This window comes from Arvicanthis niloticus, chromosome 1 (genome assembly GCF_011762505.2).
Source record: "Arvicanthis niloticus isolate mArvNil1 chromosome 1, mArvNil1.pat.X, whole genome shotgun sequence".
NCBI lineage: Eukaryota > Metazoa > Chordata > Mammalia > Rodentia > Muridae > Arvicanthis > Arvicanthis niloticus.
Window position 1 is genome coordinate 19344254 of NC_047658.1, and position 14526 is coordinate 19358779.

Genomic DNA, 14526 nt, shown 5'->3' on the forward strand with positions numbered 1-14526 from the left:
TCTATATTAAGGCTTTGGAGTAGGCTTGGCCCAGAGCAGCACCTTATGAGTTCCTGTTACTTTTGAAAACCCAGAGGCCTCCCTCCCTTTGTGAGTACTCTGATGGGGAGGACCTTGCTAGGATGCTGAGGTAGTGGGTGTTGGGGTCAGAGAGGGTTAGGAAGTTCCCAGGGGCTGTGGGAACCACCCGAGCTACTGGAGCTCTGGCTTTGCCGCCTCCCACCCAGGAGCCTGGGTGTAGGAGATGAAAGCCCAGAGCAGGGTGAGCTGTAAGTGCTCCTTGTGACTCAAACTTTGTTTCTAGCAGCCGAGGCAAATTGGTGTGAAATCCACATCTGTAGCCTTGCCGACCAGGCCCTTCCCTTCCCTCCCTCCAGGCATCAGCCCTGCCTGTCTGTGCACAGTAATAGGGGTGGCACAGGTGGCCACCAGACCTCAAAGGAGACAGATTCTGTTTACCTCACCAGCATAGCCAAATGACTTCATTGTGGTGGGGCATCTCCTGAGGTCTGCGTTTGTTCTAGTCAGAATTTGTCCATAAGGGGAGAAAGGAAACTCCAGATGGAGTAAAAAGTTTTTAGAAAGATCCAGAAACAGGCTGGGCTGGAGCTCAACTCATAGAGTGCTTGCCTCATATGCATGTGGCTCTGGGGTTGGTCCCCTGCAAGCCCACTGTAAACCAGGTGTAGTGGTAAATGCCTGTCAACCCAGCACTGAAGAGTCACAAAGCAGGAAGATCAGAAAGTTCATTTTCAGCTACATAATGAGTTAAAGGCTAGCCTGGGCTACCAGAGATCCTATCTCAAAAACAACAACAAAAGCCCATAGGTTAAAAGCCTGGTGTAGCAGAGAGATTCAAGCAAGGTCTGTTGTACTCCTGTAATCTCAGCACTTGGAAGTCTGGGGCAGGAAAGGCTATAGTTGGAGCTGGAGGCCAGCCTGGACTATACAGGGAGACCTTATCGCAAAACACTATTTTTCACTGTACTATATGGCTTAAGAAAACAGACACTCATCCCACATTCTAGAATTGTTTTTGTTTTGTTTTGTTGGTTTGGGTTTTTTTTTTGAAACAGGGTTTCTCTGTTTAGCCCTGGCTATCCTAGAATTCACTTGGTAGACTAGGCTAGCTGAAACTCAGAGATAGCTTGACTCACTCCTGGGGTGCTGAGATTAAAGGGGTGGGCAACCTCACATTCTAGAATTTAAAATTGAAAGTTGGGGTGTTGGTAGGGCCTCACTGAGGTGTTAGAAAGGGTCATCCTGCCTCTTCCAGAATTTGGGGCTACCTATGACCCCTGGCTTGTGACCATCTAATTGCAGTATCTGCTCTGTCTTCACAGGCTTAAGAGTTATTTATTTTCTATGAATACACTGTAGCTGTCTTCATTCACACCAGAAGAGGGCATCAGATCCCATTACAGATGGTTGTGAGCCACCATGTGGTTGCAGGGAATTGAACTCCGGACCTCTGGAAGAGCAGTCAGTGCTCTTAACCGCTGAGCCATCTCAGCAGCCCCAGGCTTCTGTCTTACATTTTCCTGTCTTGGCTGTTAAGGGCAGTTGTTCTTTGGTGTAGATCCATACTAATAATGAAGAGTGATTTCATCTTAAATGATACCTCAGCATGGTGGTGCGGGATTTGTCATCCCATCTACACCGAGCGCGGAGGATGGAAAGTTCAAGACTTCCCTGAACTAGAATGAGTTCAAGTTCCGCCTAAGCTGCACAGTGAGAATCTGTCAAAAGAAAAAGTCACAGGAGGTCTGGTTATGTACCTTCTCTGTAGACTGCTAATCTAGAGTTTCCAGGTCAGGGCCTGGGGGCTTGGCCTGACTGTAGAGCATGAGCCAGAATCCCCCAGTGAGGGGTGGGGCCGTGGCTCAGCTATAGAGTGCTTGCCTGGCATAAACAAAGTCTTGGGTTCATCCTCAATAATGGGGGGAAGCCAAACAACACCTTAATCACACAAGTTTAAGACCTTTGTCAAATAAAGCCCGCTCCTGGGTTCCAGGGTATGCCTTGTTTTAGCAACAGAGTGGACACTAGTCAGTCCACTGCAGTACGTGTCGCTCCTTCTGACTCCTAACTATCTGTGGAACAGGACTGATGCTGACCCCACACTGTGGGCAGCTTCAGGGCTGAGAGAAGCCCACACAGCTAGATCTTTCTGCCAGTGCCCTCACGGCTGTGCTTCCTCTCTCTCCCTTGTGTGCTCCCCACTGCCCGTCCTCCTTTCCTGTGTCGTCTTGCTTTTGGAGACATGGTGGTCTCCAACATGAGCTTCTCCAACTCACCACATCTGCCTGCCTGCCTCCCTCTGACCTAGGTGCTCTCCTCGAGTCATTTGATCTGTGACTGGGCCCTCTCCTCTGCCTGGGTTTCTGTCTTTTGGTTTTTGTTCTGTGCATGAGTGACTGTATATATAGGGTCCCTGGTGTGAGACTCCAGGTCTCTTTCTCTTTCTCAGTCCTTTTATATTTGGTGTCTGTGTATCTTTGGATCTCTGTCTGCCCTCCATTTCCTGCCTGAATGAATGCTCGCACTCTCTCTCTCTCTCTCTCTCTCTCTCTCTCTCTCCCTCTCTCTCTCCTGTCCCTAAGTGTCTCCCTATGTGTCCCTGTATCTGCATCCATCCATCTCTGTCTCTGTCCTTCTAGCTGGTTCAGCTGGCTCCTCTAATCCTGCGGGTGGGTCTCCCTGGGTCTATCTCTAATGTATTTCTTAGTGCTTGCCTCTCTCCACCTCCCTGTCCTTCTGTGACTTATCATTCTTGTTCTCTGTGAGCTGTTAGTTGTTTTGTTTAGACAAGGTCTTACTATGTAGTATAAGATGGCTTCACATCAGCCTACTGAATGCTGGGATGGAAAGTGTGGACCACCATGCTTGGTCTATGTAGTTATGTCTTTGTCTCTTTTCCTATGACCTGACATCATGCTTTTTTAGTCTCTGTCTCTTTTTCCTTTCTTCATAGCATCTTGCTCGCTTGTCTCTAAGCACATCTCTCTGTGTCTCTGTGACTCTGTATGTGTCTCTGTATTTGTCTCTCCTTGCCTGGTTCTGACCATAAGGTCTCCCTGTGTCTATTTCTCTGTCTTTCCTTGCTATTTGACATCTTGCTCCCCCCTCCCCTTTAATGCTCCCTCCTTCCCAGCATCAGCTCACCCCCAGCCTTCTCACCCTCCAGTTCCCTGAGCCTCTGCCTCCCTGTCCTAGCCAGCAGGTTTTCTGCACGCCAGGCCCTAGCGCCCAGTCCTTTTTAGCCTTGACACCTGGAGCTGGGGGTCTCGGGCTCCGTCGGCTGCACTGCACCTCCCTTTCCAGGGCTGGGCCCAGGGGTGTGGCCCTTTCTACTGCGGAGACACCCCCCAACCCCCGCCAAACATCAAACCAGTGGGAGCAAGTGGGTGGGGAAGAGGGAAGCAGGACCAGAGGTGATGAAGGAGGGGGTGGGGAAGAAGAGAGGAGGTGGGGATGGAAAGAGGGAGAGGCAGCGCAGGGCGAGGGAGGAGGTGAGATAGAAGGAAGAAGGGAAGGCAGAGTCGAATAGGGAGGAGGAAGAGGACAGAGAGAAGAAGAGAAGGCAGGGTGAGGGAGGAGGCAGAGGGAGAGGAGCGCACGCGGCGAGTGTGCGGCCGGGTTCGCTGGTTAAGAGCGAAGAGGGGGTGTGCATTGGCACCGAGAGGGACCCGGGGCCGGCGAGGGCGATTGCAGCTTCGGGAGGTAGAGAGAGTGCAGGGCGCGGGCCCAGGCGGGTGGAAGAGTGAGCGTCAAACGGGCTCTGGGGTGCACGGTCCCAGCCCCTGCATCTCAGGAGCTGGGGCTCCCTTTCTGGGGACAGCCAGGCTGGAAGTCCCAGGAGGAGGGGAGGGAAGAGCTAGGGGGTCGGGCGCTGGGAAAGGGTCGCTACGAGGCCTCTTGGATGGGGGGTGCCGCTCGCCTGAGCGCCCCTAAAGCGCTGGTACTCTGGGCCGCACTGGGAGCGGCAGGTAAGACCTGGGGGTCCTGGCAGCATCCTCTGAGGGAAGGGTGGGGTGGGGTGCCTAGGAGAGGGATGCAGCTGCTCTCTTCCCAGCTCACATCGGACCGGCACCTGATCCCGAGGACTGGTGGAGCTACAAGGAGAATCTCCAGGGAAACTTCGTGCCAGGTGCAAACAGGGTGGGGACCCAGAGTCCGACCCCATATCCCTAGGCGCCGTTTTCCCTTGGTTTGGGAGTCTGGGTCCTCGATCCTCTCATCTTCCACAGGACCAATGCGCCCAGCCCCTGCCTTCTTCCCTCAGGAGTGGGGCCCAGCCTCTAACCTCAGCGGCTCACCATGGGACATTATACATGCGCATTTCAAGTAGTGAGTGGGAGTGAGTGCAAGGAAAGTGTGGGGGTGGAGAAATGTGTGTGTTTGCAGCCATAGACAGGTTCTATTCCTGCTGGAAGGCACAGACTCGGCAGCTCGGGTCCCTGTCCCGCCCCCTCGCCCGGGGCTTCGAAGTCCTCTTTTATAACTCTTCTCCCCTAATATTCTTATCCAGCTGTGGGACCTGGGAGACTAAAAGAACTACAACTCCCATGGGGCTACGGGCCAGACGAGAGATTGATGAGTTGGTTTCACCTCCGAGGCCTACTGGGAGTTGTAGTTCTGTTTTTACATAGCCCTTTTAAAGATGGGGACAATATAGGGAAGGCTTGGAGGTGTTATGAGCTCCTAGGAAAGGATTCCAAAAATCTTCTAGGAATCAGAATTCTGGTTGTCACGTCCTTTCTCTCTTGGACCCAAAGCTCCAGATTTCCTCCCTCTTTCTTCCTTCAGCTGGGGTTATCCCTGCCCCAATCTCCACAGCAGGTCCTGTCTGGAATCCAGCCTATTTCTGTTCCCACAGGGCCTCCCTTCTGGGGCCTGGTGAACGCTGCCTGGAGCCTGTGCGCTGTGGGGAAGCGGCAGAGCCCAGTGGATGTGGAACTGAAACGGGTTCTTTATGACCCTTTTCTGCCCCCTCTCAGGCTCAGCACCGGGGGAGAGAAGGTAAGGAGCTTTGTAGTGTGGTGGGTCTAAACAGAGGGTCTGTGCTGAGGCGGATGGTGAATTATGGGGAATAAAAAATACTCACAAGATGGAGAGAATGCTCCTTACTTTCTGAAGCTCACCCGCCCTGCCCTTTCCCACTGCTTCCCTCAACTTCCCCTGTTTACCCAAGCAGTGAAAACAGAAGACAACTCATGCCAAGCGCTTGAAAAGGCTGAAGAAACCCACTAATCTTCACAATAACCTTCAAAATAGGTACTATCTTATTAGCCTTCTTTTATGGCCCAGAGAGTTGATGTTACCTGCCTGGGGTCACACAGCCATCTGACCAAGTGATGTGGCCTCAGTGTCTATACTAAGGACACTACTCTCTGCAGTACCTTTCTGTAGAAGCTCTGGCGCCATGAGCCAAAAGCCTCAGAGTCATTTTCTAGGCTGTACCTCAGTCCCTCAGACTGGCTTTCTCCTTAGGCTCGCAGGGAGTATTACTCCTGTCCTCTTTACTTCCTGCCTCACCGCTGTTCATCCTCATCAAGTCCTCCTGCTAGGTCTTCAGCTCTATACCCTGCAGTCCATCAAACCAAAGCCCCCACCCTCTTGTGGAGTGCACCATCATCCCAGCTACCCAGGAGGTTGAGGCGGCGGGAGGGACGGTTCAAAGCCAGCCTGTCTCAAAAAACCAACAAGAAAGTAAATGATAGGGAATCCCCGTAACTGCCCGCAAAGCCTTGCATCAGGGCCCAGGAGCATTTATTTAGTCTTTATTTAGTCTTTATTTAGTTGCTCACTAGATTGCATCCAGTTCCGCCTTTGCCGAAGCCCTTCCCTCTTCCTGGAACACCTTTACCCAGTGTTCATCCTTCCATCATTCAAATGTTACCTCCTTGGGGATGTCCTCCCTGACTTCTCCAATCTAAGCTGGTCCCCCCACCCCACCCCACTATACCATGTCACCAGTCTCTGGTCCTCCCAGTTGAGCTCAGTTGTCACTACTAAGCAGCCAGTTTTGTAGTTCACCATTCCCACGTCTCCTCTCTCTCTGCTCACTGCTTTATTTTAGTGTTCAATTGAAGATCGTAGCAACTCAATATTTTTATTTTATTTTTTTAAAAAGCCTCAAAATACTGTTGTGTATAATATGGGGGAGGGGCATATGAGAAAGTCAGAGGATAATTTTGGGGTGTTTTCTTCTTCTGCCGTGAGTTCCAGGAGTTGCTTTCAGATCAGTAGGTTTACACAGCAAGCACTTCATCCAGTGAGCTAGACCACAGGCCATTGTGTGTTTGTCTAGTTCTGGTTTGTTTTTTTGTTTTTTGTTTTTTTGGTTTTTTTTTGTTTGTTTGTTTTTTGTTTTTTTGGTTTTTTTTTTTTTTTTTTAAACTCACTCTATAGCCCTATTTGGACTTGAATTCATAGCAATCCTCCTGCCTCAGCTTCCTCGGGGATGGGATTGCAAGCCTGAAACAGCACTCCTGGTTCAGTACTTGTTGACTGAATTAATTCATCAGTGTTGAGCACCTCAGAAGATACTGTCTGCGCCTGGGGAGTGACTGATGCTCAACCTACATTAGACAATCGTTGGACTCTGGGACTAAGACGAGTGGGGGATGGGAGAGGTTCCTCTTGGTGTCCCCCAACCCTTATACCTCTCCTGCAGCTCCGGGGAACCTTGTACAACACTGGCCGCCATGTCTCCTTCCTACCTGCATCCCGACCTGTGGTCAACGTGTCTGGGGGTCCCCTTCTTTATAGCCACCGACTCAGTGAACTGCGACTGCTGTTTGGCGCTCGAGATGGTGCCGGCTCTGAACACCAGATCAACCACCAAGGCTTCTCTGCTGAGGTGGTGACCCCTAATCTGGCCCTTCACACTAGATCACCCTGGTTTCTTAGCTTAATGCTTCACCCCATCCTGCTACTCGGGTCTGCCTCTCCCTACCCTAAGTACTAATCCCTGGTGCAATTCTGGATACCAAAGGCCTGAGAGTTGAAACCATCCATCCTCTCTGTCCCTTCTGCTAAGAAACCCTTCTCTGTGCTTCCTCTCACTCCCCAGGTGCAGCTAATTCACTTCAACCAAGAACTCTATGGGAATCTCAGTGCTGCCTCAAGAGGCCCCAACGGCCTGGCCATTCTCAGCTTCTTTGTCAATGTGAGGGAGGCAAGACAGGCAACTGGCTTCCAGGGTGTGAGGGACAAGGGAGGCTGGGAGGCTAGCCTGGGGTGGTGGGTCTTTGTGGAGCCCTGGGCTGCTGTCTTCCTCGCCTCGTGCCTCCTGCGTAGGTGGCTGGCAGCTCCAACCCATTCCTCAGTCGCCTCCTCAACCGGGACACTATCACCCGAATCTCTTACAAAAGTAAGTCCCCAAGCTAGGGGTGCAGTCCCAGCTACTAGGGAGGCTGAGGAAGGAGGGTGACAAGACCAGCTAGGGCTACAGAGTGAGTTCAAGGCCAGCCTAGGCTACTTAGCAAGATCCAGTGTGAAGGCTGAAAGGGAAGAAGACTGGCTGGAGGTGTGGCTTGGTGACCTGTGCCTGGTTAGAATCCCCCAGTGAGGGCTGGGGGCCTGCCTCAGTGGCACCAGCCTAGCATGCCTGAAGCCATAGGTTCAGTCTCCATTCCCTAACAGAAATAACTAAGTCCCTATGTTGTACGCGTGTGAGCTCCCGAGGGACACCTTTCGCATTGGCTTGATATCTGCACAGATGATGCCTACTTTCTTCAAGATCTGAGCCTGGAGCTCCTGTTCCCAGAATCCTTCGGCTTCATCACCTATCAGGGCTCTCTCAGCACGCCTCCCTGCTCTGAGACTGTCACCTGGATCCTCATCGACAGGGCTCTCAATATTACCTCCCTCCAGGTGACTGACCTCCGTGTGTGCATGCTGCCCCTGTCCTGAGCGCCATCCTTTCCACTCACCCGTGCTTTCTCTCGAGGCAGATGCACTCCCTGAGACTCCTGAGCCAGAATCCCCCCTCCCAGATCTTCCAGAGCCTCAGTGGTAATGGCCGGCCCTTGCAGCCCCTGGCCCACAGAGCCTTGAGGGGCAACAGGGACCCCCGGCACCCCGAGAGGCGCTGCCGAGGCCCCAACTACCGCCTGCATGGTATGCTTAATGTGTACCCTCCTTCTCCACGTCTTGATAGTCTGCACTTATTCCCAGTGGTGTCTCAGTGTGACACATCCCTTGTCCTTTCTCACCTCTCCATAAGGAACAGCGTGGTGCAGCCCACCCCTCTTTGCAGCTTAGTGTAAGGCCTGACACCCTCTGTTTTCCTTGTGGTACAATTGCATACTGGTCCATGCTCTCTGCCTCCTGTCACTTTCCAAAATGGTACGGTCCAAGTCACCTGTTTACAAGTGGTATGATCCTACTTAGGGCTATAGTCTTGACAGCTATCCCCCTTCTGAGAATCAGCGTGGTACAATCCCTCCAGCTTCCCTACTGCCACTGTGCTTCTGCCCGGGGGAAATGTGTTGGTCTCTTTTCTGGTTTCTCAACATGGTACAGCCCAGATGACCGTATCCTCTTCATGTACTACTACCTTTATGCAAACCAGCCTAATCTGCATGTCCCATGTGGCCTTCTTCCCTCCCTATATGGTCTGGTCCAGGAGCTGACCATTTTCCCCAACTTGGTATATTCCATTCCCCCTTAGCAGCCGGACTGTAGTAGAGTCCTATGCGCTCAGCTCCCACCCCCCTCAAGCCGGTGCTTTCCTTTGCAGTGGATGGTGGTCCTCATGGTCGCTGAGACTCCCCAGCGAGGATTACGCCCGCCTGTTCTGAGTTTCCTCACCAGGGGAGGGGATTCACCCCAAAACAAAGCTATTAAAGGGACTGAATGTTTCCGGTTTTTCGGTGGTTTATCAATCGCGATTGAGAAAGATCTAGATATTAAAAAATAGTCCTTCCCGGAGCCCACTTCTTTCTGCCTTAACCTACTGTAATTTGTGTTCTGTTTTTTTCCTCAATTTTTTGTTTGTTTGAACACGCGGCTCCTTTAAAAGGCACCCCTCCTGTCCCACAGCCGCATCCGGTAGCACGCGCAGTGCCATGTGCTTCCCCCTTCTTCCTGCCTCATTGGCTCGAAGTGGGTCACGGTCCCGCCTCCAGCGCCTCCTCCCATTGGCCAAATGTAGGTCAGTGTCCCGCCTTCTTCCAAAAGGCGAGGCAACTCCACAAGTTCAGCCCCTCACGCGCCTCCAGGGCCTTGGCAGATCCCTTCATCTCACTGGCTGAGCATCTCAAGGGCTCGGGATGTGATTGGCTCTTGCTAGCAGCCGGAGGGAGGCACGCGGCTCGGGTGCATGGCCCAAGAGGAGGGAGGGGACCCGGAGGAGGGACGTTCGCTCTGGCGTCGGGTGTTTTGGTTTGGATTTTTTTTTCCGCGAAAGAAGTTTGCTTTGGCCACGCCTCAAGGCTGCCGCCTCCTCCTGCCCCCTCCTCCGCCCCTGGGTGCACACCTCTGGGTGCAGATTGCAAAGCTCCTTTCTTTGGGAGAAGTGCAAAACTGGCTAGAGCCAGAGTCTCGCCCACCTGGTACAGAAGGAGCGCGCGCCTGTGTCCCTTGGGGACCCACAATTGCAAAGAGACAGCTGCTTGATTTGGTCACCCACTCGCCCAGACTATAGGAGCCTCCTGGGACACTCTCTGAGTTGCACCTTTCTGCAGAACAGACTGGTTGAACCCCCGCAGCGCTCTTAGGATTTGAAGCTTTCTGATACTGGAGGCTTGCACGCCACTCTCGCCTGACTCTAGGACACATTCGCCCGAACCTCAGGAGTGTGCGGGTGACTGACATATCATCTCATCTCTTCGACTCTCCATGAGCTCATGAACCTGGGAGCAGGTGCCCGGCAATGGCGCGGCCTCTGAGCGACAGGACCCCGGGCCCCCTGCTGCTGGGTGGCCCGGCTGGGGCCCCCCCTGGCGGGGGAGCGCTGCTTGGGCTGAGGAGCCTTCTGCAGGGAAACAGCAAACCCAAAGAACCGGCCAGCTGTGAGTTCTAGTCCCAGTGTGTTAGGGACTCAACTGTTGGGGTGGTGGTCCGCGGCACCTATCAGCCAAGTGTCCCATCTTTGCTAGTCTTCATTCTGTCACTTAGGTCTTCTAATCCCTCAGCGTCCAGGATCAAATCTGACTCCTGGAGGGCCTAAGGGTCAAGTCCCCGGAATGCTCCTCCATGAGGACACAGTTTAGGTGCCAAACCCCTCTTTCTTCCCTTTGGCCTCGGAGTCTGGACCCCTGGAGCCCTAGGGGAAGGGAGGGGGTGTGTCGGATGCTCACACGGTGCAGACACGGGCTTGGGCGGGGCCTCACAGGGTCACATGGAAACTAAGGACGAAGAATGTGCCTGAGCGATGGAGCCCCTTCCAGCCTCAGCAGATTGTGGGGGAGGGGATGAGGGTGCTGGGGGTGGGGGAATTACTGAGCTGTCACTTTTTCTCTTTCACCTGCCCAACCTTTCACCCACCCTGTCACTAAACCATTCTTTTTAAACTTCCATCCTCGTTCTCCGGGTCGCTGTCTTGTGTATCTTAATCATCTCCTGGGTCTCTAACCCTACCCTTCTGTATACTTTTGTCTTCCTGACACTCTGTTGCTGGGACCTTGTTCTCTTCTCTCTCTGCGTCTCCTCAAGCCCCATCTCTATCCCTCTCTTCTTTTTCTGGGTTCTCTCCCTGCCTGTACCCCCCTCCCTGGGTCTTTGCCCTTCGGCTCCCGTCTCCTCATTTCTCTGTATCTCCGCCATATCTCTGACTTGGGGTCCCTCCTGTGTCCCTCCACCCCATCCGGTCTCTCCCTGGCCTACAGGTCTCCTGAAGGAAAAGGAGCGCAAGGCAACTCTGCCCTCAGCCCCCGTCCCGGGACCCGGCCTGGAAACGGCGGGCCCAGCCGATGCCCCGCCTGGGGCGGTTAGTGGCAGTGGGTCCCCTCGGGGGCGCTCAGGGCCTGTGGCTGGCCCGAGTCTTTTTGCGCCGCTGCTGTGGGAACGCACTTTGCCTTTCGGGGACGTGGAATACGTGGACCTGGACGCCTTCTTGCTGGAGCACGGGCTACCGCCGAGCCCGCCGCCTCCCGCGGGCCTGTCGCCGGCACCCTCTCCAGCGCGCACTCCCGCGCCCTCCCCCGGGCCCGGCTCTTGCAGCTCCTCTTCCCCCCGCTCCTCGCCCGGGCACGCCCCCGCGCGGGCCACTCTGGGAGCCGCCGGCGGCCACCGCGCAGGTGCGGCGAAGGGGCGGGGCTGACGGGCGGGGAGGGGCCTCGCGACACTTTTGGAAGTCTGCCCAATGAGATGCTGTGATCCTTTAGGGGACTTGGGTCCCCAAATGCGAGAGGATTATTCAGTGAGAGGCTGTATTTTTCTCAAAGACAAAAGTTTCCTCATGTTCCTGGAGCCAAGTCTAGAAACTCAGAAAACCTTAGTTAACTGGAGAGTACTAACTTCCGAGTCTGGGTCCAGAATTTTGGGAAACGAGATAGGACTGGACTTCAAGGATGCCTAAAATGAGAGCGAGCAGGCCAGAGCGGGGTGCTAGGTTCCCGGATCCTGCCCCTCTCCCCGGCCTTCCAAGTGGACGGTGCTGCATCTTGCCTCCCAGAGTGTTGCAGCAGAGAATGTCGGGATCCTAATTCTGGCTTCTCCAGAGGAGCTCCCCATATTCCTGCATTGGGGACCTAGGATCTCAGAACTGTGGGAATCTGGATAGCAAAGAGCTTGGCAGTCCAGTTCTCCAACGATCTCCCCCACCACCACCCTCCCCCGTCCCCATAGCGTTGGTTGGGTGGGCAGAATCATTATAGATGTTGGAGCTGAGAGCAAAAGGAACAAGGAGGGAGGCGACCCCTATCAAGACAAGGAGTCTCGATGTGGGACGCCTGGGTACACCTGTCCCTGATCCGACCTCCAGGCAAAACCAGTGCTGCACATTCCCTCGCCACGTGAGTCCTCCCTCCTTCCTGCGCGCACGCGCTCTCACGCGCGAGGAGGCGGGGCCGGGAACGTGCGGGTGCTTGGTTGGGGAGGAGGAGAAAGGGGAAGCAGTAGGCCACACGTGATGCAGCCCTGAACTGGTGTCCTCGCCTGGCCCCGTCTTATTTGTTCTTAAAGACACAGGAGTCGTCCTTTCTTAGCCAAGCTCCTGGAACTTCCATCACTCTTAGGAGTGAGTCTAACAGTCCTAAGATCTGAGCAAGGATTCATAAGTAGGACTCAGACAAGGCAGTGGAAACAAAAATAACACTGAATCTGAAGTTATGGTGTTTTAGAAGACTCGCGGGATATTTAAGGCCAGTCATTTCTGCCTTACTCATAATGATAGAATCGCCTTCCGGTAGCTAAACATCTTTGTCACAGGGTTGATGCCTGACAGGATTTGTGTTATGACAGCAGAAAAGCCTGTGGTGGATAAGATTGAGGCGGGGGGGGGGGGTTTACTCTGAGAACACAGACCCCAAACTAATCACACATTCAAGTGATACGTATTTCTCTAGGCTTGACCTCTAGGGACACACCCAGTCCTGTGGACCCAGACACCGTGGAGGTGCTAATGACCTTTGAACCTGATCCTGCTGATCTCGCCCTGTCAAGCATTCCAGGCCATGAGACTTTTGACCCTCGGAGACACCGCTTCTCAGAGGAGGAACTGAAGCCTCAGCCAATCATGAAGAAGGCAAGGAAAGTCCAGGTGCCCGAGGAACAGAAGGTGAGCATGACCAGGTGTGGGCTTGGCCTTGCTCAAAGCTGTGAGAAGCTGCTCTCTCCAGGGAGGTCTTAGAGCTTCGTGGCCTATAGGCATAGCCTAGTTCACGAGGCTTCTGGGGACCAGTTTTGTCACAAAGATGGTGTCATTCATTGTGACCTCCAATTACCTGGACCCATAAGCCAGTTCCCCTGCAGACCAGGGTGCAAGTTCCAAGAGGCTTTGTTGCCAAATACAGCTTTCATTGGCTGTCCCATCAGCCTGATTCTCAGCAGTTGGCCTAGCTGGAGCTGGTCTTTGGCTTTCAACCTGAAACATCTGCCTCTGCCTGAGTACAGACACAGTCATCCTAGGGCCTGGAAGTCCTCCTTTACCAGCCATATTCTAATTTGTGGGAATTTTAGCAAGTGCATTTTTCTAGAGTTCTGGTTTTGCTGTTACTGGAGTCTCTCATGTCTTTGCCATGGCCTTGTATTCAGCATAGCCATTCCAGCATCTAGTTCCATCAAAGAAAACTATTCCATATGAGTGGCTTTTCCTGCTACAGAGCTCAGCTGTTGCTAGGGAATGGATGTGTTCTAGAAAGCTGGAACGTCTAAGAGGAAACCCAGGGAAGCATCTTTTCCAGCTGGGTGAATGACCCATGGTATAATCCTCAGGGGAAGTCTCAGCTCCCAATTCTATCAGTCAGGTACCGGAGAGAGGGGATGCAGACAGCTCCCTGACCTCAGTTCAAGGGTGGAAGGAAAGAGACTGCCACTACTTACAGCTCCTGTTTACTTTCTGATGAGATGAGGTTGTCTTGGCAACCAGGACACCAAACTCCATCACCAGGGGAGCTATCTAAGCTTTCCTTAGCAACCAGGATCTGGAAAGGTGATGTTTAGAGCAGTGTGCTCTTCAATGAGATAAGTCCCTCAGACCCTGAAGGCCTTGTTGCTAGGTAACAAATATCCATAGCAACCAGCTTTCCATGGGTCCTTGTCAAGTGGGGAGTCTTGCTCTGTCTGTACAGTGGAGAAACTGAAGACCAGCTTTTTTCATATGTGTACCTAAAATCTATCTCTAGCTTTCTGCCAGAGACCTATTCTTAGCAACCAGGGCAATAGATAACAGACGTTTGGGTATCCATCCCAGCAAGACCAATAGTCCTTAGGCCTCAGTGCTGTACAGAATCAGATACACAGTTCTTTTTGTTATATCTCAGTGCCCCTTTCACCCCTCCACCCGCAGGATGAGAAGTACTGGAGCCGGAGGTACAAGAACAATGAAGCAGCCAAGAGGTCAAGAGATGCAAGAAGACTCAAGGAGAACCAGATATCTGTGCGGGCAGCCTTCCTGGAGAAGGAGAATGCCCTGTTGCGGCAGGAGGTGGTGGCTGTGCGGCAGGAGCTGTCCCACTACCGTGCTGTCCTTTCACGCTACCAGGCCCAGCACGGAACACTGTGAGGCCACTTCCACCCTGCCAGAGCAGAGTCCTGTTCTTTGCTCAGACTTACACCTGACACCCTCCTTCCTCCTTGTCCCATGGCCAATGGTCTGGCCAGCTAGGTGCCCCAGGAACGTCATGATGCAGACAAATACATTTATATTTTTAAGAAAAAGCTAGCCTTCCCCACCTCCCTGTGGTGGTGGGGAGGGTCCTGTGTGTGCTCTTAGCAAGTTGGGGAACCCACACATCCAACCGCCTCCATCAACACAATCCTGAATAAATCTTGAGAACCCAGGAGCCAGCTGTTGTGGCGGACAGAGCAGCTACTGGCTCTGACTCAAGGCTGCATTCGAGCGGGGCCCTGCTA

At 53.3% G+C, this 14526-nt stretch overlaps 2 protein-coding genes across 9 annotated transcripts; both read left to right on the forward strand.

Annotated features, from left to right (window-relative positions):
- Window positions 1-3468: 3468 nt before the first annotated feature.
- On the forward strand, window positions 3469-9889 carry Ca11 (carbonic anhydrase 11). 7 transcript variants are annotated; one of them, XM_034500822.2, is made up of 9 exons: window positions 3486-3989; window positions 4076-4150; window positions 4880-5022; window positions 6680-6865; window positions 7079-7174; window positions 7306-7378; window positions 7727-7881; window positions 7962-8127; window positions 8750-8870. In XM_034500822.2, exons 1-9 carry the CDS (start codon window positions 3923-3925, stop codon window positions 8773-8775), a joined length of 987 nt encoding a protein of 328 aa, XP_034356713.1. In that variant the 5' UTR covers window positions 3486-3922; the 3' UTR covers window positions 8776-8870. The 7 variants fall into 7 exon arrangements, with proteins under 7 accessions (XP_076790354.1, XP_076790350.1, XP_034356713.1 ...); XM_076934239.1 differs by lacking the exon at window positions 7962-8127 and having other exon boundaries at window positions 3469-3989; window positions 8750-9889; XM_076934235.1 differs by lacking the exon at window positions 8750-8870 and having other exon boundaries at window positions 3484-3989; window positions 7962-8741.
- Window positions 9473-14456, forward strand: Dbp (D-box binding PAR bZIP transcription factor). 2 transcript variants are annotated; one of them, XM_034500825.2, is made up of 4 exons: window positions 9473-10022; window positions 10839-11249; window positions 12519-12730; window positions 13961-14456. In XM_034500825.2, exons 1-4 carry the CDS (start codon window positions 9884-9886, stop codon window positions 14174-14176), a joined length of 978 nt encoding a protein of 325 aa, XP_034356716.1. In that variant the 5' UTR covers window positions 9473-9883; the 3' UTR covers window positions 14177-14456. The 2 variants fall into 2 exon arrangements, with proteins under 2 accessions (XP_034356716.1, XP_076790374.1); XM_076934259.1 differs by lacking the exon at window positions 10839-11249 and having other exon boundaries at window positions 9513-10022.
- The last annotated feature ends 70 nt before the right edge of the window (window positions 14457-14526 follow it).